Source organism: Diabrotica virgifera, chromosome 5, assembly GCF_917563875.1.
Source record: "Diabrotica virgifera virgifera chromosome 5, PGI_DIABVI_V3a".
Taxonomy (NCBI): domain Eukaryota; kingdom Metazoa; phylum Arthropoda; class Insecta; order Coleoptera; family Chrysomelidae; genus Diabrotica; species Diabrotica virgifera.
The window spans coordinates 34,610,788-34,633,940 of record NC_065447.1 but is presented as its reverse complement, the minus strand read 5'-3'; the positions used below and the strand labels follow the sequence as shown (position 1 = coordinate 34,633,940).

Genomic DNA, 23,153 nt, shown 5'->3' with positions numbered 1-23,153 from the left:
TGTAACTATAATATTAAATAAAGATAGAAAGATAAGATATAAGAAATATTAAGCAGATATTGCCATTTAGATAAAATAAACGTTTTTTATAATTTCTAATTGAAATCCGTATGTGTGTATTATTTTACTCTCTTTTATCTATCCCGATTAGGAATCCACTGAGAAATACTTTGAAGCCACGAAAGTAAGTAATTGATATTATAATTTAGCCCTGAGATTGACACTATATTGGTATTTGATCTGTTTGATTAATGAGATAATTATTGATTAATTAATTAAGATAAATTACATCTGAGAACATCATTAGATTTCAAAAGTAAGATCACAACAATATGTAAGTATATGATGCAGATGTGCGTTAGTTCAAGAAAACAAGCGTATTACTGCTTGTTTTCTTAATTTTCCTAATTAATTTCCATAATGAGTACAGCATTAACTCAATAATTTATGTTTTAAATTGTATTTTTAAAGAAAGTAACATAATAAAATCACATAACAATACATTATGATTATACTCATAATAGAGATTATTTACCCAAGTGTGCCGTGGCTGAACGAGTCTTTAAGTTAGTGTGCCTCAAGTTAAAAAAGGTTGGGAACCGCTGGTTTAGACCCTTACATATCAAGTTTCCGATTTTTTTAATTGTCACCTCGTTTAAACGCAGCTTTTATGTCAAAGTGACGTTACCAGTGGCGGACACAGAATAGATTGATTAAAATTAAAAAATCAAAACAAAATAAATCTTTTTTACAAAATGTAACAAAACGTAAATTATAGAAAAAGTTTTTTTGAATAAAATTGAGTTAAAATTATTGAGTTTGCATTCTATGCTTTTGGAGGCACTTTGACATTTAGTAAATCCGTACGACACTGCGATTTTGCAGTACTACAATATAAAAGTGAAGGTGTAAACTATTCCGTGACCGTAGCTGTACACACTTATGACAAATAAATGAATGGAAAATGAAAAATATTTTAAAAATGTGTAAAATACTTAATTCCTAACTGAGCGCTTTCAGCTTACAAAGTCATCTTCAAAGCTATGGTCAAAAGGACCCCGCAGAAACCTTATGGGAAATGGCTCTCTGTCAAATGCTCTGAAACTTTGGGTTCTGGTAGTCCTTAATGCGTAGAACAAAAGACTCAATCCAACGACTGTAGCTCAAAAAAATCATGGTTTTAAGATATAGGCTTCTGAAGTTATAGGTATAGGTACAGTGAGGACGTTTGAGTTGGAATAAATTCATTTTCTCGAGAATGAGCGACTCTGGAGATAAATTACGAATCAGGTCGATTTTTATTTTTAAATTATAATTTTTTGGCATATTTATCATACTAGTGACGTCATCCATCTGGGCGTGATGACGCAATCGATGATTTTTTTAAATAAGAATAGAGGTCGTGTGATAGCTCATTTGAAAGGTGATTCAATTCTCTATTCACTAATATAAACATTAACATAATTATTTATACAGGGTGCACAAAAAATTTTTTTGAATTAAATTAATTGAGACAAAAAGAAGAATGTATATAATTTATTTAATTCGAAATATATTTTACTGTTGTCCGAAAACAGGAAAAAATGTTTATTCAATAAATAAATATTGTTTTTCGCTTAAATTCAATATTAAAGCTGCCACCCACCTGCCCCTTAGCAGTTTGAACATTTAATTTAAGCGAAAAGCAATGTTCATTTTCCAAATTAACATTTTTTTCTGATTTCTGATAGCAGTAAAATGTATTTCTAATTAAATAAATTATATACATTCTTCTTTTTGTCTCGATTAATATAATTCAAAAAAATGTTTGGGCACCCTGTATAAATAACTATGTTAATAATAAATGATGGTTTTGATTGTTTTCGATTCAGAGGGTTGCACACCCGCTAGACAGGCTGTTTCTACCATTTCAGGCGTCATCAGTAGCTTTTGATAGCGTGCACACCTCTGAATCGAAAAATAGCTCCACCATCATTTTAAAGGGAATCTGAAAAATAATTCAAATTTCCCATTAGACTCTATACAGCGACATCTCATAACAAATTGAAGAGTCTCAGATGCAGAATCCACCAATTTAATAAAAATGGTAAATAGTCATTTAAACCTGAGACTTTTCGCGTTGAAAGTTCTTACTGGTACATCCTTTTTCTGCGACTTTTTCAATTAATAAGACAGCAGACGACGAATATAGAAAACGAAAGGGAAACGATCACATTCCGCCTTCATTCGTCTAGGAAAAAGACAGAAGAGGAACTTTCAGTACTCAAACCGAGTAAAGGAAATAAAATAATAAATGATGGTTTTGATTGTTTTCGATTCAGAGGGTTGCACACCCGCTAGACAGGCTGTTTCTACCATTTCAGGCGTCATCAGTAGCTTTTGATAGCGTGCACACCTCTGAATCGGAAAATAGCTCCACCATCATTTTAAAGGGAATCTGAAAAATAATTCAAATTTCCCATTAGACGCGATACAGCGACATCTCATAACAAATTGAAGAGTCTCAGATACAGAATCCACCAATTTAATAAAAATGGTAAATAGTCATTTAAACTTGAGACTTTTCGCGTTGAAAGTTCTTACTGGTACATCCTTTTTCTGCGACTTTTTCAATGAATAAGACAGCAGACGACGAATATAGAAAACGAAAGGGAAACGATCACATTCCGCCTTCATTCGTCTAGGAAAAAGACAGAAGAGGAACTTTCAGTACTCAAACCGAGTAAAGGAAATAAAATAATAAATGATGGTTTTGATTGTTTTCGATTCAGCGGGTTGCACACCCGCTAGACAGGCTGTTTCTACCATTTCAGGCGTCATCAGTAGCTTTTGATAGCGTGCACACCTCTGAATCGGAAAATAGCTCCACCATCATTTTAAAGGGAATCTGAAAAATAATTCAAATTTCCCATTAGACGCTATACAGCGACATCTCATAACAAATTGAAGAGTCTCAGATACAGAATCCACCAATTTAATAAAAATGGTAAATAGTCATTTAAACCTGAGACTTTTCGCGTTGAAAGTTCTTACTGGTACATCCTTTTTCTGCGACTTTTCGTTTTCTATATTCGTCGTCTGCTGTCTTATTAATTGAAAAAGTCGCAGAAAAGGATGTACCAGTAAGAACTTTCAACGCGAAAAGTCTAAGGTTTAAATGACTATTTACCATTTTTATTAAACTGGTGGATTCTGCATCTGAGACTCTTCAATTTGTTATGAGATGTCGTTGTATCGCGTCTAATGGGAAATTTGAATTATTTTTCAGATTCCCTTTAAAATGATGGTGGAGCTATTTTCCGATTCAGAGGTGTGCACGCTATCAAAAGCTACTGATGACGCCTGAAATGGTAGAAACAGCCTGTCTAGCGGGTGTGCAACCCTCTGAATCGGAAACAATCAAAACCATCAATTATTATTTTATTTCCTTTACTCGGTTTGAGTACTGAAAGTTCCTCTGCTGTCTTTTTCCTAGACGAATGAAGGCGGAATGTGATCGTTTCCCTTTCGTTTTCTATATTCGTCGTCTGCTGTCTTATTAATTGAAAAAGTCGCAGAAAAAGGATGTACCAGTAAGCACTTTCAACGCGAAAAGTCTCAAGTTTAAATGACTATTTACCATTTTTATTAAATTGGTGGATTCTACATCTGAGACTCTTCAATTTGTTAACTATGTTAATGTTTATATTGAATTGAATAACCTTTCAAATGAGCTATCACACGACCCCAATTTTTATTTAAAAAAATCATCGGTCACTAGTATGATATATATGCCAAAAAATTATAATTTAAAAATAAAAATCGACCTGATTCGTAATTTATCTCCAGAGTCGCTCATTCTCGAGAAAATGAATTTATTCCAACTCAAACGTCCTCACTGTAGTATAACTTCAGAGGCTTATATCTTAAAACCATGATTTTTTGGAGCTACGCGCCCAGTGAGTCTTTTGTTCTACACATCAAGGACTACCAGAACCCAAAGTTTCAGAGCATTTGACAGAGAGCCATTTCCCATAAGGTTTCTGCGGGGTCCTTTAAAAGTTATCATCATCATCCACTGATTAATGAAACGTTAGTTTGAAAACCGGTAAAAAAAAATTATATTTACCTGTTGTTCCAAAAATGTGTCTAAAATATTAAGTGCATTTTTGTATTCTTCTAATAAATGGAAAGACATTGCATAACCGATCCAGGAAGCTCTTTGTGTTGGTCGAAGCATAAGTAATTGATATCTGGTATCCTAAAATATATCAAATAATTAAAATTAAAGAAAATATATCAAATAATTAAAATTAAAGAAAAAATACTCTATATGAGGGCGATCCGATAAGTAAGTTGTCAATTATTGTTTCTCATCATAGTCTTCTTTTAGCTGGATACCCTTGGGCCAGCGATGCTTCAACCCATCTGAAAAATACATTTTTCGAGATCTGCAAAATAGGCCTCCGCGGCGGCGATGATCTGCTCATTCGCCTCAAATTTCTGCTCGGCGAGTGACTTTCTCAAGTTTGGAAGAACAATAAAAATAGTATGGGGCCATACTTAGAGAATATGGTGGATGGGGCAGTAGTTCCTAGCCCAATTCAACCAATTTGTCCATGGTGATAAAGTAGGTGTGAACTGGTACATTGACATGGTAAAAGAGCACTTTGTTCTTAGCCAAACGAGATGTTCTTCTGCAACTTCGACATCGAATCGGCCCGATAATCCGGCATAGTAGAGTCCTGTGACCTTTTTGCCCTTCTCCAGATAGTCAATGTAAATCACACCTTGTGAATCCCAGAAAACGGTGGTCATCACCTTTTTGCCATCTTTGTCATCTTCACCAGAGCATGTTCCCCGGATAAAATCCCCGTTTCGACTGTTCCTTGATCTCTGGTGTCGGAGTGCCTTGATCAGTGGATCAATGTTTCATCGATGGTTATGAAATGATGCAGAAACTCCATCGGATTGTGTTTAAACAGCGTAAAACACTGCTGTGAAGTGGTCTAACAGTTGCGCTTGTTATCTGCAGTAATCAAATGCGGCAATTTCATGCTTCCAAAAAATGTATGTTAAAAAATTTATGGAATTACGAATTATACAAAAGCGGGTATTCTTTCTGTACAAAAGTAGAATAGGTAATAAGCAATTGTTGGGTTTAAAAATATTCTAGAAACTAGAGATTCTAGGAACCAGAGGACTGTTGTCGCAAATGATTTTCAACAATGATTTACTTACATATTTCCCTTTAGTATCTGTTTTATGTATTACAAATAATGATCATAATAATGAAGTCATTACTTACTCTATAACCTTCCAAATCCCGCATCTGTATTTGCAGCAAAGACAGATCCCTAAGAATTTGAATATTATCTTTTTCCCACTTGAGGGCATTTCGATAGCACTTGATGGCCTCATCATACTTTTTGTCAGACCTCTGCAGCAGGCCATAAACATGCCAACACACGTGAGATTTGAGATCGTTTCTTAAACCTCTTCTGACATATTCGTAAGCTTCCTCCTTTCTGCCTAGGCAGTTGAGGGTCAAGCCTTTCATCGCAAGGGTCTCTGGAGATAAAAAAAAAACGTTAATTTAGATTTTTAAATAAAATTCAAATATGAATAAGAATCAAAACCAATCATATCATTCGCTGGTGCATGAAGAGCACCTGACTGAAGTAACCATATCACAGGTTGGTGCGTGATCGGCAGCGAATAGGTTGATATTATCCTGATTTTTATAAAAAGGTGGACAAAATACTCTAATAGTTATACTCTGTTCAGTGAACCAAGTCTCAATTGTCTAAAATTGGTCATAATTTAGTAATTGTTTGCCACGTTACTCAAATTTTGATTTTGAATTGACATTATCAAAAACGAATAAGGGGGGTGTGTTTTGAGGAGATAGTTGGGAAGCAAGCTATTGTTTTTAAATTTAAGAAAAATTAATTGATGCGAATTGTTTGTCTTACTCTAAGTGATGTTGTATTTACAAAGTTATTTTATTTGTTGTAGAGGTATATTTTGGAGATGTGTGTTATTTATTTATTTATCGAAATTTTCTTGTTTTAATGACTGAATTAATATGGGTCACTAAAATATATCTCTACAACAAATAAAAATAAATTTATAAAACTTATGAGTCAGACAAACAATTTATATCAAATTAATTTCTCTTAAATTTAAAAACAACAGTTTGCTTAACAACATCTCCTCAAGAAGCATCCCACTTTTTTCAACGTGTAATGAAACTGAAAATTACTACATAGCATAAATGAGTGCTTAGTACGCATCTATTTTAGTGTATTTCTTGAACCAGCATCATTGTTTGACCTTACTGGGACCTGAAGATAGACAGTAAATTTTAGTGTCCGAAACTGGTTGTCCTTTGCTCAAAATAGATTATGACTAAGTCTGAATTTCATTTCTGCAACCCATTTGAAATGCACCCACATCTTTGTAAATAAATGTATTTGATGTTTGATTTAACACCTTGGCTGCGTTACAAGACAAATAGACCCCGTACTACATTAAGTAACGGTTGGCTGCGTTGATTGTGTTGTAACGCATGGTGGCAAATGGGGCATACGCGCATACGGGAAATATATGCATCGTAACGCACTCAACGTAAGTTCTCTAAACGCAGCCAAGGTGTTAATCATGTGAAGGCTAAGGCTCAACGGGCGACAAATTTACGCTAGCAGTAGCCGTAAAACGAACTTACGGTTGCGCGGAACGGAATAGGAATAGCCGAACTGAACCGACTACAGGACTTGTGCGTACTCGGTTCAGTTCGGCTATTCCTATTCCGTTCCGCGGAACCTTAAGTTTGTTTTACGGCTACTGCTGGCGTAAAATTATCGCCCGTGGAGCCTTACCCTAAGGAATCTTTTCGTATGGTTAAAGGAAACGTAGGCATACGAGCCCCTTCCCATTTCAGTTGGCCCACCTTTGGAATTTGCAGTTTATGACGATTACCATAAACAAGTGATAATCAACATATTTTTATAAAAAATCAATAACCATTTTCAATTTCGTTGCAAAACGAAAACACAGCCGAACCATATTCTAGTCCAATCAGAGAGTGCTGCAAGCACCCCTACCGGTTTCGAAACTTATTAGTCTCTCATCAGGAGGCACATATGCTGCTCTCCCTGATCCAACCAAAACAAACCCCAGCGTGCAGTCCCGGATTGCAACGAACGAGATGGCATAGATGCCCTAGCGGCAACTGCAAGCAAAAAGACTAAGTTTTCACTCTAATGGCATATAAAACAACATAATGCTATTCTACACCCCACCAGAATGAAAACAATGGGAACCTTCTCTGGTTACACCTCCGAGGCTTCTACAATTTGCAAGCCATACGGATGCTGAGACTAAGGAAGATGAGGGAATTCTACAATTTACAATTCACGTCCCATCTGCTCAGCGCGGTAAAGTTCCAACGAGAATGTTTATAAGTTCAATATTTTTATAAGTTCCCATATTAAGAGGATGGGTACGTATTTTCGGCTGCAATGCTATTCAAACGGGGATTCATTTTTTTCGAATCCTGAGAAAACTAATTATTTTTGAAAAATTTAAACGCAAAATGAAAGATTACATTATTAGTGAGAGCCGAAAGTCCCTGAGAACTTCTATGTTTATTTTAATAAGTTACAGAAATGATTTTTAATTTCAAATATCTCATTCAAAATAAACTTTTTATTTATTCTAAGGGACTTTCGGCCCTTGGTAATAATTTAGTCTTTCATTCTGCGTTTAAATTTTTTAAAAGTATTTATTAGTTTTTTCAGGATTCGAAAAAAATGGACACCATGTCCGTGGTAATATTTTCCAAATGTATCTTTGTCTTACAACGCACTCAGTCTAATAGAATATTATCAGTCAGACCAGAGAACAACAACCACGCCATTTTTCGTTTTTTTCAATTTTAAATTGCTTATAACTCGAAAACGATCAACTTTAGAGAAAAATTATAAGAGACCTTTTTTATCCAGAATGGTCCAAAAAACCTACAAAAAAATTGCCCGGGCCAAAAATATTGATTTTTGCAATTTGATTAAAAAAAGTTAAAAAAAATTTGGCACACTTTTCACGTGGGCGACTTCTTGAACCTTATTCTGGAATGTCTCACGAATGTAATTATGCAAAAAAATCTCGTGGGGATATTTTTCCCAACGAACCCGCCGTTTCCGCCTTGTCTATCAAAGAATTGATGCAAAACTTGCAAAAAATATGGGATCCATTTACACCAGAGTGTTGTCAGAACTTTATAAAAACTATGCCTCGAAGGATTTTGAATCTAATTAAAAATAAAAAAGATGACACTTAGTTGTAAACTTCCACATTTATTTTGTTAAAATTAGATACTTTTTGCGTTTTTTTTTTTTTTTAATTTGTTATTATTCTATAATTAATCGATCTTATTAATTTAAAACATATTTTGTATATAAAATAAAATTAACATGAAGTAAAACTCCCTAGTGTAGTTGGTATATTTAATAAAAATTATAAAAATTTTTAAAAATCCAAACGGATTACGTTCAAAACGTTTTCGGACTTATCAGTCCATCATCAGTGAACTCTCTGTCCTTGCTAAATAGCCACAATGCCAAACACTGGTCAAGATGTATGTTCTAACTACATGGTGAAATCTGATCTACAATTTGGCTTACATTGGATGCCAACGGATTAGTACTAGGAACATGATGCTCTACTCCATTAATTAAGAGATTTTTTAATAATTAGGTCTACATTGAACTACGTTTAGTCTGTCAATGACAGACTAAACGTAGACATTGACAGACTAAACGTAGTTCAATGTAGACCTAATTATTAAAAAATCTCTTAATTAATGGAGTAGAGCATCATGTTCCTAGTACTAATCCGTTGGCATCCAATGTAAGCCAAATTGTAGATCAGATTTCACCATGTAGTTAGAACATACATCTTGACCAGTGTTTGGCATTGTGGCTATTTAGCAAGGACAGAGAGTTCACTGATGATGGACTGATAAGTCCGAAAACGTTTTGAACGTAATCCGTTTGGATTTTTAAAAATTTTTATAATTTTTATTAAATATACCAACTACACTAGGGAGTTTTACTTCATGTTAATTTTATTTAACTAGATGGTATACAGCCAACCTTCGGGTATTATCCCGTTTTATATTTTGTATACTTCTGGAAATCCAAAAATTATCGATGAATTAATACTTTCAAAGTTTAGGTATGTTGGACTTTTGTTTTTGTTCTATAAAATTGGATTTTCTTTTAAATCTACATTATGCCAACTGATATGGGAAGGGGCTCGTATATGTTGGAATCAATTGCACTATGTTTCAAACAAAACTCAGGATTTTCTTTTTTGGAAAATGTTGCGAAATTTCGTCAAGGTGATCCTTTACTAGATCTTGAACTACTGCCTTCCAAAATAAACAAGTTTTAAAATGCACCATTAACTTTTGTTGATGTTGAAAGAAGTTTTTACACTAGATAGAAATCATAATATTTTAATTGCAAATTTTGAAAAACAAATTATGTATTGTTAATTGTTTTAATAACAGTAACAACAATTAGAGAAATTTGAGAATACTGTAAGTATGTACGGTTACTGTATTTCTTAAAACATTGTTATTTTGTGTACAGTACGTAAATCTTTCGGCTGGACATAGAGAATATACATTTAGAGAATTGTGGCAACTGCGTTAACCTGTGTTCGTTGAAGCTTCTGTTCGAGTACGAGTTTATAGAGCTGTTAGAACGAATAGAATGAGTGACTTTTGAAGCAAGGCTGTCCATAAATAAATCAAAAACAAAGTTTATAATTACTAAGTTAATAATTTTATTTTAATTTTTATATTTTTTATTTAAAAACTAATTTCAAAACTAAACAGTTTTCTCATTCCCTTAGGCCAAAAATATTTAGCTATTACATTGTCATATTTTGACGTTTATTTATGTCAGTCGAAATGAATTGTCAATTTTGAGATTATTGCCCCTTAATGCTAATAACTATATTGTCATCGAGAGAGCTCAGTTGCCAGAAGTATCTCAATATAATACAATGTACGTATTTATGTATCTAAATATATACAATGTATGTTCCCTATGTCCAACTGAACGATTTATTTACGTACTGTATATTAAAATAAATAAACGTCAAAATTGTATTTCAATCTTATTGCAGTTTAAATCTATTGGGATTGTGCAAGTTCAGAAAAGCGACACCTGGTTTCTTCGCTCTGCACTTTTATTCGCACTTTTAATTATATTGGCCAATCATACGGTCCTGGTTACTGGATAGGCCATAGTGCAAAACTTGTCAAGGCCATAGTCCAAAAAAAATAAGACAAAATAAGATTTAGGTTATGTTAACCTAAATTATTATTAAATAGGTTATTAAAACGTAAACAATTGTATGTAGTAAATAAAATTAGTTATTGAAATGCAGTACTGGAAGCAAAATACAATTAATTAAATTTACCTTTATATAATAATTGCATATCATATCAATATTGTGAAGCAATATACAGGGTGTCCCGAAAAGATTGGTCATAAATTATACCACATATTCTGAGGTCAAAAATAGTTCGATTGAACCTAACTTACCTTAGTACAAATGTGCTCATAAAAAAAGTTACAACCCTTTGAATTTACAAAATGAAAATCGATTTTTTTCAATATATCGAAAACTATTAGAGATTTTTTATTGAAAATGGACATGTATCATTTACATGGCAGGAACATCTTAAAACAAAATTATAGTGAAGTTTGTCCACCCCATAAAAATTTTATGGGGGTTTTGTTCCTTTAAACCCCCCCAAACTTTTGTGTACGTTCCAATTAATTCATTATTGTGGTACTATTAGTTAAACACAACGTTTTTAAAACTTTTTTGCTTCTTAGTATTTTTTCGATAAGCTAGTTTTTATCGAGATGCGGCTTCTTTTTTAATATATTTACATAAAAATTTTATGGGGGTTTTGTTCCTTTAAACCCCCGAAATGTTTGTGTACGTTACAATTAAACTATTATTGTGGTACCATTAGTTAAACACATAGGTCTGGATCCCGCGTATGAAAAAAAAGTTGATTAATAGCAAGCTGAAAATTTTCTAATAGCTTAAGGGTGTCTAGTCGAACAAACTTTGATATATGGGAACACTGGAACAGGGGTAGTTTTAATTGTAGAACAGATTAAAAATTTGGAACGGTCAGACCACGAAAACTGTACATTTATTTTGTCCGACAGAATAGACTTAAACTCTCCAAACAGAGATTAAACTCTCATGCAAAAATCAGACTGCTATTTATCACCTGTCATAATTCCTGTCATTTGACATATTCTACATGTTCCACTCATTAAAACTCCCATTTGGTGATAAATAGCAGTCTAATTTTTGCATGAGAGTTTAATCTCTGTTCGGAGAGTTTAAGCCTATTCTGTCGGACAAAATACATGTGCCGTTTTCGTGGTCTGACCGTTCCAAATTTTTAACGTGTTCCACAATTAAAACTGCCCCTGTTCCAGTGTTCCCATTTATCAAAGTTTGTCCGACTAGACACCCTTAAGCTATTAACAAATTTTCAGCTTGCTATTAATCAACTTTTTTTTCATACGCGGGATCCAGATCTAACAGTGTTTTTAAAACTTTTTTGCCTCTTAGTCTTTTTTTGACAAGTCACTTTTTATCGAGATGTGGCTTCTTTTTCAAAATATACCTAAAAATGTGAATTATAAATAAATTTTCAGATTATTACGTAACAGGTCTCTATAATCGTACCTACTTAACCATATACAAATATGTGGTGGATTCGACAAATATTCAAAATATATCGATAAACACTGGCTTATCGAAAAAGTACTAAGAGGCAAAATAGTTTTAAAAACATTGTGTTTAATTAATGGTGCCACAATAATAATTTAGTTGGAGCGTACACAAAAGTTTGGGGGGGTTTAAAGGAACAAAACCCCCATAAAAATTTTATGGGGTGCACAAATTTCACTTTAATTTTTTTTTTAGATGCTGCTGCCATAAGAATGCCACATGTACATTTTCAATAAAAAATCCCTAAGAGTTTTCGATATATGAAAAGAAATCGATTTTCATTTTGTAACTTCAAAGGGCTGTAACTTTTTTTGTGTGCACTATTGCAGAGGTTCTCAATCTGTGGTACATGTACCACTGGTGGTACATATCATTATTGGCGGTGGTACACAAAACACAGAAAAAATTAAAATAGTAGTACTTAGTAAGTATTGATAATACAATTTAAAAATATAGGTGGTACCAAAAATAATAAAAATAACTGTAGGTGGTACATCACTCAAAAAGGTTGAGAACCGCTGCACTATTGTATATAGGTAAGTGAGGTTCAATCAAACTATTTTTGACCCCAGAATCTGTGGTATAATTTATGACCAATCTTTTCGGGACACCCTGTATAATTTTTCTTCTTAAATGACAATAGGTATGAAATGTACGTCAATTTGACAATTTCAATTGACAATATGAATTATTTAAGAAAGTTGCAATATTTCTCCGCTATTCGCCCACGATCGTTTCGCGTATCCCCTCCAAGTACTTGCACACCGCGAATATAAAAAATATGACTTTTAAAATACTAAGTAAGAAACTATTTTAGAAATTTTAGATTATTATTATACGAATTGGTTTTTAAATGCAAAATTTATGAATAGGACGATAATATTAATGTCTGCATATTTGAATTTATATTATGCATATTCTTTAAAAAAAATTGCATATTTGCACCAAATTTGCGCATATTTGCTGTTTTCTGTTGCATAAATTCTGATCTTTAGTTATCCAATTAGGACTTTATAAATATTAGACACGAAATTTTTATAAAACAAAATAAAAATGAACACTTAACTTTTTATGACCTTATAAATGGCAATTAATTGAATTTTTTACTTAATATAACTGCCACTAACCCTGAATACTAATGAGGTAGTTAAATGTGTTTTTATTTCATTATGGGAAAAATTGTAGGTATCAATAATCTTTTATAAAGTTCATATAAAATGCTAGAGAATTACAATTCTCATAAAGTATTAAAAATAGAGGTAAGCAAAATATATTATAAGGACTGACATAGAGAGACATATGGGGGCGTTCAAGTATTACGTAACGCGATTTTTAACCCCCGCTCCCCCCTATGTAACGCACCGTAATGGGGCGTTCAACTATTACGTAACGCAATTTTTAAAGATTTTTGACCGCCCCCCCCCACCCTCCATCCTGCGTTACATAATACTTAAAGATGATTATCATAATGTCTCTTATATATTATGTGACTTATCTGCATAAGTCATAGATTATGCAGATTATGCAGTTGTAATAGTAAGACAGAATAAATCAGGCTACGATAATGAGTAACTACTTCAGGGACAAAACTATACATTAGAATGGAATGCTGAAAATACCAATATTAGAAAGTAACATTGCGGACACCAATGATTTGGAAGTACCGGTAACAAAAACAACAGCAGAAACCCAAGAATACTGAAATTATAAAGCACTAGAAAATAAAACTGAAAACTGAATACATGGTTACGAACAAAAGTTGCATAATAAGTAAAAATATGATATCAAAAGAGTTCACAACAAGAGAGGGTGTAAGACAGGGGGGAAGGTTTCAATCCTATATTATATTTATGGATAACATAAAAGAAACAAAAGCCACTACATATATAAGAAGGAAGAAGAGATCCAAAGAAGTGTATGAAGATGAAAAGAAATTAAAAGTCATGGTCATAGCAAAAAACAAAGAGAATATCCAAGTCCAGATTGAAGGAACAGAAATTAAACAGATGAAAACTTGAATACTTATGAGTGATAGGTAATTGAGGAAACTCACAGACAAGAAGTAGAGATAGATCAGGGGAATCAATTATACCAGGCAATAAGAAGAACAATAGTCAACAAGAAAGAAATAATGAAACAAACTAAAACATTTTTTTAATGCTATAAATAGACCAATTCTTACATATTATGGGTGTGAGTCCTAGTTATCAAGTAAGCAACAGCAAATCCCGTACCAGATGGAAGTTTTATACTACAATGATCAACATTTATAAACCGTTTGTCATTGAATAGTGTCTTATTTTGTCTTTCTCCCCAGGTTTGATTCCCAGATATTACCTGTTTCTGAACCTATAAAATGGCTACTTTTCGTCCTGATTCTACAATAATTACTACTGGAGATATCTATTTTGTTGATTTGGAGTATATATATAATCCGGTTCTCTTTTACCGTGAGGTGTCGAGAAATCTGCTTTTACTTCCTAATCATCTCTCTCCAAAGTTTTCTGTTGGATGTCCTTCTCTTGGCTTCCTCCCATGTGAGGTTTCTGCTTTGTAATGATTTTCCCACAGCATCGTTCCATTGTTGACACGGTCTTCCTCTTCTCCTTGTACCAATTCCCTTTGCTTCCCAAACTACCTTGACTTGTCTATGTGGATCTAACCTATTTAAATGACCGAACCATCTTAGTTGCGATCTTTCTATTGCTTTGTTGGCACTCTCAACATCTAGGTTGTTTCTTATCGTTTCATTTTTTACTTTGTCCATTAGCGTAACTCCTTCTACTCTTCTTAAATACTTCATTTCAGAAGATTGTATCTTGCTCTTCTCCCGTTCAGTTAGTGTCCATGTTTCACTTCCATATAACAAATTAGGGAGGTATATTGTCTTATATACTGACACTTTTGTCTTCTTGCTAATTTCTCTTTTGCTAATGAAACCTGAATTCAGGGAGTGATATAGTCGTGATGTTTTAGCAATTCTGTTGTTCAGTTCTTTTTGCATTTTTCCTTTTCCATCTATTATAGTTCCTAAATATTCAAAATCCTCCACTTGTTCTACTAAATTTCCGTCTAGGTTTATATGGATTTCTCTGGGTGTCTTGGATATAAGTAGAGTTTTGGTCTTTGCTAAATTTATTTTCATTCCTTTGTCTGCAAGTTCTCTCGTCCATAAATTTAGGTTGTTTTGCAAAGATTTCTCTGAACTTGCTATTAATGCAATGTCATCTGCAAATACACATTCACTTATCGTTATACTTTTTAATCGATGGTAACCTAAATCTAATTTTCGCGACTCTCTACTGCATTGTTCTATTTGGAGTAATCAACATAATAAAAGCAATTTTGATTTGAAATATTGTTGGATAAGTGAAAAACTTTAGAAGATTAAGTAAAAGCTCTCAAATTCCCTTAGCATGGTCACAACTTCAGTTTTTTTAGAATAAAGCTAATCACAAAGAAAAAGATAATTTGATTTCACTAGGATATCGCAGACTATTCTCTAAAATGAAATACAGCTAGACTCCCTTTATAACGAGAACTGCAATGGCAGACAAACTATCTTGTTATAAGCCGATCTCGTTATATCAGACTATCAGACAACAATAATATTGCGCATACATATGACTATGTAGTATTCCCAGACATTAACTTCCTATAGTGAAGCCATTCCGAGCAATATAAGATGCTAAATATTGCTTAAATGGAGCTTTTGAAAGAGTAGGTGGATGAACTGGAAGGAGTTGACAGGCGGTGGAGTTTAGTACATCACCGGCCTCGATAAGCACACAGATTTTAGGCATTTGTGTATACAAGCAGCTGGGGTAATTATTTATAGCCATCACAAAAAAGTACCTCTAAATGAATCACCCTTTATAAGCAAGTGTTGTGACACTACATAATACGTATATTGCAAAGTAGAATAGGGAAATTGCTGTATTTGTTTTAGTGCTTATAATTTATGAAAACAATGACTTTTAACATTTTTGTAAACATGTGGACGATGACCATGGCCATCGTGGCACATTTAATATGCATCTGTAGATGTAATGACACCAATTTTTTGTCACAACTTGTTATTCTAAAAATGTCATCTATAAACGTCGTGTCACATTACACCAATTGAAATTAGATGTTTATAGACGTTATGTCCGCCAACGTGTTAAACATTTTACAAATTATTTGAATGGACAATGCTAATATTTCTATTCTGAAGAAAAAGCCATTTTTTCTGAACTACAAAAATTCGTTATTCGCTTTTAACTCCATTTTTTTAAAAACTAATCACTCCAAGCTGATCAAACTTCTAGAACCTATTAACAATACATAAATCAAGAACACCAAATCAGGTCAATGACAAATTTTAATTAGGGTGGTGATTAGGGCGGTTGTTTCCGATCAGTTTTTCGCTGAAAAAAATAGGGACTGGCATTCTGTTCATTATAAATCACTTAATTTTTGAGCTCGAGACTTTTTTTCTATTTCTGGAGATAGGTGCTTTTAAATACTTTAAATTAGTTTCAACAAGTTATCCTCAAAAAATGCATAGTTTTCCCATCTTTTGACTTTGAAACTACAATATTTAGCATTTGACGAAGAAGAGCTAAGTATAGCTCAATTACTATTGGTCTTAAAGAAAATAACAAAAAAATGGTTTTGTTTATTTTTTCAAAAGCTATATTTTTGTTAAGTAAAGTTGTTTTGATAAAACGAAAACTTTTGGAGTTATTAGCAGAAAACTTAAAAACATTGATTTTTTCGATATAAAACTAACTTTCGATAGCGAATAAATTGAAAACTATTAATTTTATCACAAAAATATATAGAACGTTTTTTGCTGAGAATGAATGTTTTTACTAACTTTTGTGGTCAAAATATAATAAAAATGTTGTTCTGAAGCTATTTCCTTGTGGCATTTTTATGATTAATTATTTATATGGGAAATAAGCCACAATTAAAATGAAAAAAATAATTTTATTAACGTTTCGACGCCCAAATCGGGTGCCGTTGTCAAAATACAAAATATTACTATTTTGTATTTTGACAACGGCACCCGATTTGGGCGTCGAAACGTTAATAAAATTATTTTTTTCATTTTAATTGTGGCTTATTTCCCATATAAATAATTAATCATATAATAAAAAATTTCCACTCCCAGATGGGGTGGCAACCACCCCCATGTTAAAAGCGCCTTTCGGAATCATATAGATTTTGATCCTTGGACTATCCACTACTTATTGTCAAATTTTCAAGCAAATCTATTCATTCTGTAAAAATTGCGAGGTTTTGTCCTATTTTAAGCTTCATTACTTGGGCTATAAAAGGATGCACAATTTTGAATACCTGGGTGTAATATTTGATGAAAATGGAAAAGAGAAATTGGAGCTCAATACTAGAATAGCAAAAAGGAATAAAAAATTACGTAGTTTACAGCCCTAATGAACTCAAAATACGTTCCCAGGCAAGGCAAACTCCCAATATATAAAATAGTAATTTTATTAAACCCACAGTAACATATGCCTGTGATACATGAACATTAAATAAGAAGGAAGAGGATACTCTGGAAAGATGGGAAAGGGAAATATTAAGATACATATTCAGAGGACAGAAGACGGGTAGGAGAGAAGAACCAACGAATTAATGGCTTTGTACAAAGAACCTCCCGTCACAAGGTTCATCAAGTCACAAAGAATGAGATGGTGGGGACATGTAGAAAGAATGGCAGTGAGCAAAATGCTTAAACTACTTATTACCAGAAAACTAATAGGTCCCAAAAGAAGAGGTAGACCCAGACCGAGGTGGATTAATAAAGTGGAGATAGACCTTAAACACGTGAAGGTGAGGGACTGGAAAAGAAAAGCACAAAATAATAGTGAATGAAGAAATATTGTTTATCAGGTCTTTCTGAGTAATTAAATTGTAATTAGTTTAATCTTATGATTACGTTTTATAAAAATGTACTATTTGTCATAAATGGAGGTGGATCGAGTAGCTCAGGAGTCACCACTGCCGGTCCTAAGCCCGGATAAAGGAGAAAGGCTGGGCAGTGGGCTGACAGCCCACTCCCGGAAAAAACACACTGTTACGAAACCTGAACACTTGCCTCGGAATACAGGACAGAACTTTCAGAAACGACTCAAGCTACGAAACATGGACTATGCATTTGGAAACTGGAATGTGAGGAGGCTAAATAGATCAGGAGCTCAAACCGCACTTCTGCAAGAACTAAAAAGATATAAGCTAGTGATTACTGGTCTTCAGGAGACAAGATGGCTAGGGAAAGGTGTCAGGGACACTAAAACGCACACAATTCTATATAGTGGAAAGGAACAAAGAAGCAAAGAATGTGGAGTTGCATTTGTGGTGGATAATTATTTTAAGTCACAAATCATAGACTTCCAGGCAGTCAGTGAAAGGATATGCAAGTTGAGAATTTGTACCCACTTCTTCAACCTAACAATGATAAACATTCATTGCCCAACAGAAGAACAAGAGCAACATACAAAGGAAAGCTTCTACCAACAGCGGGAGATAGTATAATGCGGCAAAAAATGACATCAAGATTATAATGGATGATATGAATGCTAAAATAGGCAAGGAGCCGCAGTTCTATGGCACAATGGGAAAACACTCACTGTAGAATGAAACAAGCGAGAATGGGGAGTTTTTGATAAATTTTGCCACCAGTAAAAACATGGTTATAAGTTCCACATGCTTCCCACATAAAGACATACATAAAATGACATGGATTTACCAGATGGAATCACAACCAATCAAAATGACCATGTGTTGATAGACAAAAGGACAGCCAGTAGTATCTCCGATGTGAGAACACAACGAGGAGCATGCTGTGGATCAGACCATCTTTTACTACAAACAAAATTTATATGCAAAGTTAACAGGGAAAGAAACGAAAGACAACAAAGAACAAAAAAACTGGACCTGGAAAAACTGAAGATCCAGGAATGTAAAGAGAAGTTGGAACAAAAAGTCGTAAATGAGTTAAGGATGCTAGAACTGCCATCCATAGAGGGCAAATGGAGTAATATCAAAACAGCAGTACTGACAGCTGCTGCCTCCACCCTGGGAAACAAGAAAAAGGAGAGAAGAGGAGCATGGTTTGATGACGAGTGCAGACAAGCAATAAAGGAAAGAAATGAAGCCCACAAAATGTACATAATAAGAAGAACACGGGAAAGACGAACATTATTTGAAGTCGCAAGACGGAAAGCAGACAAGATATGTAGAAAAAAAAGGAGAGCCTATGAAAATAGACAAATAGAAAAAATGGAAGAATATTTCAAAAACAACGAAATTAGAGGGGCATACGAATACCTAAAAAGACAGAAGTGGGTATAAACCTCAATTCGACCAATAACATGCTATGGCAGTGAAGTCTGGGTTCTGAACAAAACATCCAAAGACAAACTCAACACATTCGAAAGAAAAGTACTGGGTAGAATACTAGGACCTGTGAGAGAAAACGGAATCTTCAGAAGTCGATACAACAACGAACTTTATCAACTTTATAAGGAAGCACCCCTGTCAGACTTCATTGAAATACAAAGATTGCAATGGGCCGGACATGTGATACGAATGGGAGAGGATAGGCTACCAAAAATAGCACTGAATGCTAGAATGCAGGGAAAGAGACTGGTTGGAAAGCCAAGAAAGCGCTGGGAAGAGACAGTAAACAGCGACACACAAGCCCTTTTAGGAGTCCGTGTATGGAGAAGAGCAGCCACAGACAAGCAAGGGAGGAGGCAAAAAATAAAGGAGGCCAAGGCTCAATTTGGGCTGTAGTGCCGTAGAAGAAGAAGATATGTCTTAATGGCCTGTTGTGTGTATAAATAAATATTTGAAGAATGGACAATTATTGTGTGAGGGTTTCAATGATATTTTATGAAAATTAGTAAATATATTAGTTTTTAATTGACATTAAGGCAATGGATTCTGCAAGAGAAGGTGAATACTTTTAATTACCTAACAGTATGAAGGGTATATGAATTTGACATGATCAACATAATGATCAAAATCCACTTTCATTATTTATAGCTCAGATTTGTTATATAAAAGTAAATTTATGTTAAAGGCAACAAAATGTTGCCCTACTATAGCAATAAATCACTAAAAACTGTATTTCCCTTTGCCAAAGCTTCACTGTTCCAATTCAAAATATTTTACTAACCTCCATGTTCTGTGTATTTGGGATTTGAGAGGATTTGCTTCGCAAATTTCAAACCATTTTTGTACTGTTTCTGCTCGTAACACTTCTGAAAATCATAAAGAGAGGCGAGTTATTATTCAATCAAATATTAAACTAATCACAGAACCCCAACAAATTCAACCACAAAGCAATGTCATTTTACGAAAACATTTCCTATTTTCAAAGGAAATTCAACATAAAACTTCGAACTTAAGGAATAACTTGTAATATTAAAACATAACTGTCATAATAGGTTCAAAATATCGCGAAAATACTGATCAAATCCATTCTATTTTGCTTATAATTCAAATTGTTGGAGATTCGGCTTGAAGGTACTAACCAAGATTCTTTTAAATAAGGCATTTTCTTTCGGTGGTAGCGGCTTACTAGAGGGCATTTCTGATTTTTCACTTTAACTGTGAACGTTTTAAACCCGGTGAAACAAAATATACAAATTTTAAAGATTATTAAAAACCTCGTGGCCACAAAGTTCTCCAATGTCGATCGTGATCACGTGACCTAAAGTGACAGCTGACATTAGCATTAGCATGACAGTTAAGTTTAAGTTACCGATAACGCAGATGTCTTCTGCACGGAGGAGATTTGAAACATGAGCGTATCTTTGGCACAGAAAGGGGGATATTTTTATTAGGACAAGGGGGTACACACCTAAATTTCTTAAAAAAAAAGAGTTCTCTTTAAAATGCTTTGTATTTATTCTCTTTCAACTTTAAATAATATAAATAACTGTATAAATTCAAGGAAAATTCGTAATTTATTGATTTCTATTGAAAATTTCGCACATCTACTAGTTTCATCTTTTATATTTCACAACATATTCGTTCCCTATCTTTTCTATTATTTTGCCGGTTATTAGCGCACTCATCACTGTATAACCCTTAAAAAATCAATATGTTGTTGACTGTCAAAGTGGAAGAAAGTTCATAACATAGAGGTATATATTAACATAGAGGGAGCCTACCTTCCGCGCTTCCTGACGACAAGATCTCATGGACTGGTTTGCTGCATCTCTTTCTAAATCATTGTATCGAAAATCTATGATGACATTCAGTGTGAATATAGGCACGGAAGAGGAGGACAACTGTAGCAGCTTTACTATGCGTAAGAGTGAAACAGTACTAATCCAAATAAAAAAGATGGTGTCGTCACTTCGCTCTGAATGACACTCTCTCTATGCTAATATATAACTCTATGGTTCATAAGGTACTTGAAATGATTGTCGTTTTTAGAGCTGTCTGATGATGTGTGTCCTTTACAATTCACAGTCATTTGTTTTGAGCTTTTGTCATATGTTGTATAAACCGTGTACATATATTGATAATTATACACAGATTATACAATATATGACAGAAGCTCAAAACAGATGACAATCGATGAAAAGCCCTATGAACTGTCAATGTGAATATCAATTAAAAACAATATGCCAAAAAAGTTCGTTGGCGAAAATACCAAAGCGATAGCCTCACGAGAAAGAAAGAAAATACAGAAGGAAAGTAAATTAAAAGAAAATGAGGAAAGAATAAATGAGGAATTGTGGAAAAATACGGATAAACAGTCTGAGAAGAAACAAGCAAAAATAGAAGCCGCAGAAAAGAAGAAACAAGAAGTGAAACAGAAAAAGCTAGAGGCAAAAGACCAGTTAGAAAAGGAACTTGCCTCAATTAAAGTAAAGAGGGGTAAAGAGGTAAAGAAGTTGACAAGAGCAGAAATCAGTTCCCAAAGGAATGAAGCTGATGCTAAAAATAAATCTTTAAATTTGTCATCACATTTAGAAGTAAGTGATCATATCTCTTTTATTTATCTAGGTAGCATCTTCTTTTTCTTATGGTGCTGTCTCCTTTAGTGAAGGCTAGCGACTACACTGGCAAATATGTCTCTGCTCAATGCAGCTCTAAAAATAAAGGTGTTGAATCAAGGCCGGCCAATGTCTGATATTTTTAGCCATGATATCTGGCGCCTACCGGGACCCCGTTTTCCTTCAGTCTTTCCGTGGACGATCGGTTGCGCATCATCAATTTGTAACATCAATTATTACACATTTCGGACTCATTTTATTTTTTTGTTAATAGGAACCGTTAGAAAGAAACCTAAATAAGTTGCCAATTGATAATGCAGAAAGTGCTAGAAACATCGATGATGCTATTTTGTTGTTGACTGACCATGTAGATGAAGACAGACACCCTGAGAAAAGAATGAAAGCAGCATACAAGTGTTATGAAGAAAAATGTTTGAAAGACCTAAAAGTAACTCATCCTTCCTTAAAATTATCACAACTTAAACAAATGGTGTTTAAAAATTGGAAAACTGCGCCAGAGAATCCTTTGTTACAAAAAATGTAGTACATCTATTGAATAAAGAGATAATTGCCTTTAATTGCTATATTTTAATATTACATATACTCCAACAATAATTTCAAGAAAGTGACGCATATAGTGTTCTGACCGATACTGAAAGACGAGTGACAATGAATCACCGTCTTGTAAAAATTGTCATAGTATAGTAAAAGTTTTCTGTACTACTTACTTTAGTGTTCTATATTCCAGGTCTAGATTCACCACTAGAGAAATATTGTTTCTGTTTCTGTGTGCTAATCTAAGACGTCAGTAATCAAGGTTAAACTTTCATTTATGATTATAAAGAGTTATTTTAAACCACACAGCTGTATTTTTTATCGTTCCATTCTCACTAAAAGGTTTTAATAGAGTTTTGGTCTTGGATAGAGGTCTTTAAAATTAAAAATAGCTCGAGATGTCCATCAGTCTCCTTAGACATTTCGTCTGCACTTTTTGGGTCTCCTAAATTCAGCACTTCAGTCGAACAACTAAGTTATGCGGAGCCTTATATTGACGATGAAAGTACGGATGGGAGTATTGATATGACAGAATTAGATGTAACTCCCACAAGCCTAAAGAATAATAAAGCACCCAGCACCGATAGGATACCGGCCGAGTTTTATAAAAATCTTTCTTTTACTAGCAAAGCAAAGCTATTGGTTGCTTTTATCGCAATATTAATTTAATCGAGCATCAGTTCTGCACTATTTCCGGGACGCAATCATTTTTCCTTTACACAAGAAAGGTTCGACAGATGATCTAATGAATTACAGGGG

The 23,153-nt window shown here is 33.8% G+C and overlaps 2 protein-coding genes across 2 annotated transcripts in view; one reads left to right on the top strand and one right to left on the bottom strand.

The window, feature by feature from the left end:
* LOC114343449 (N-alpha-acetyltransferase 16, NatA auxiliary subunit) overlaps positions 1-20,559 on the bottom strand; it is a 504,210-nt gene extending 483,651 nt beyond the window's left edge. Inside the window, exons 1-4 of the mRNA XM_050652366.1 lie at positions 20,364-20,559; positions 20,006-20,090; positions 5,288-5,550; positions 4,109-4,240 (exon numbers count right to left, since the gene is read on the bottom strand). Coding sequence (XP_050508323.1) covers positions 4,109-4,240; positions 5,288-5,550; positions 20,006-20,090; positions 20,364-20,420 — 537 coding nt within the window. The 5' untranslated portion in view covers positions 20,421-20,559. The remainder of the gene's footprint in view (positions 1-4,108; positions 4,241-5,287; positions 5,551-20,005; positions 20,091-20,363) is intronic.
* Positions 20,560-21,434: 875 nt separating this feature from the next.
* Positions 21,435-22,417, top strand: LOC126885673 (coiled-coil domain-containing protein 124-like). The gene is made up of 2 exons (XM_050652367.1): positions 21,435-21,818; positions 22,114-22,417. Exons 1-2 carry the CDS (start codon positions 21,465-21,467, stop codon positions 22,381-22,383), a joined length of 624 nt encoding a protein of 207 aa, XP_050508324.1. The 5' UTR covers positions 21,435-21,464; the 3' UTR covers positions 22,384-22,417.
* The last annotated feature ends 736 nt before the right edge of the window (positions 22,418-23,153 follow it).

What these genes read in the sequence shown, in the direction of transcription:
- LOC126885673 (XM_050652367.1), top strand. Translation starts at nt 21,465, where the DNA reads ATGCCAAAAAAGTTCGTTGGCGAAAATACCAAAGCGATAGCCTCACGA. An exon ending in ATTTGTCATCACATTTAGAA is followed by an intron (nt 21,819 to 22,113) that starts GTAAGTGATCAT and finishes TTTTGTTAATAG; the next exon opens with GAACCGTTAGAAAGAAACCT.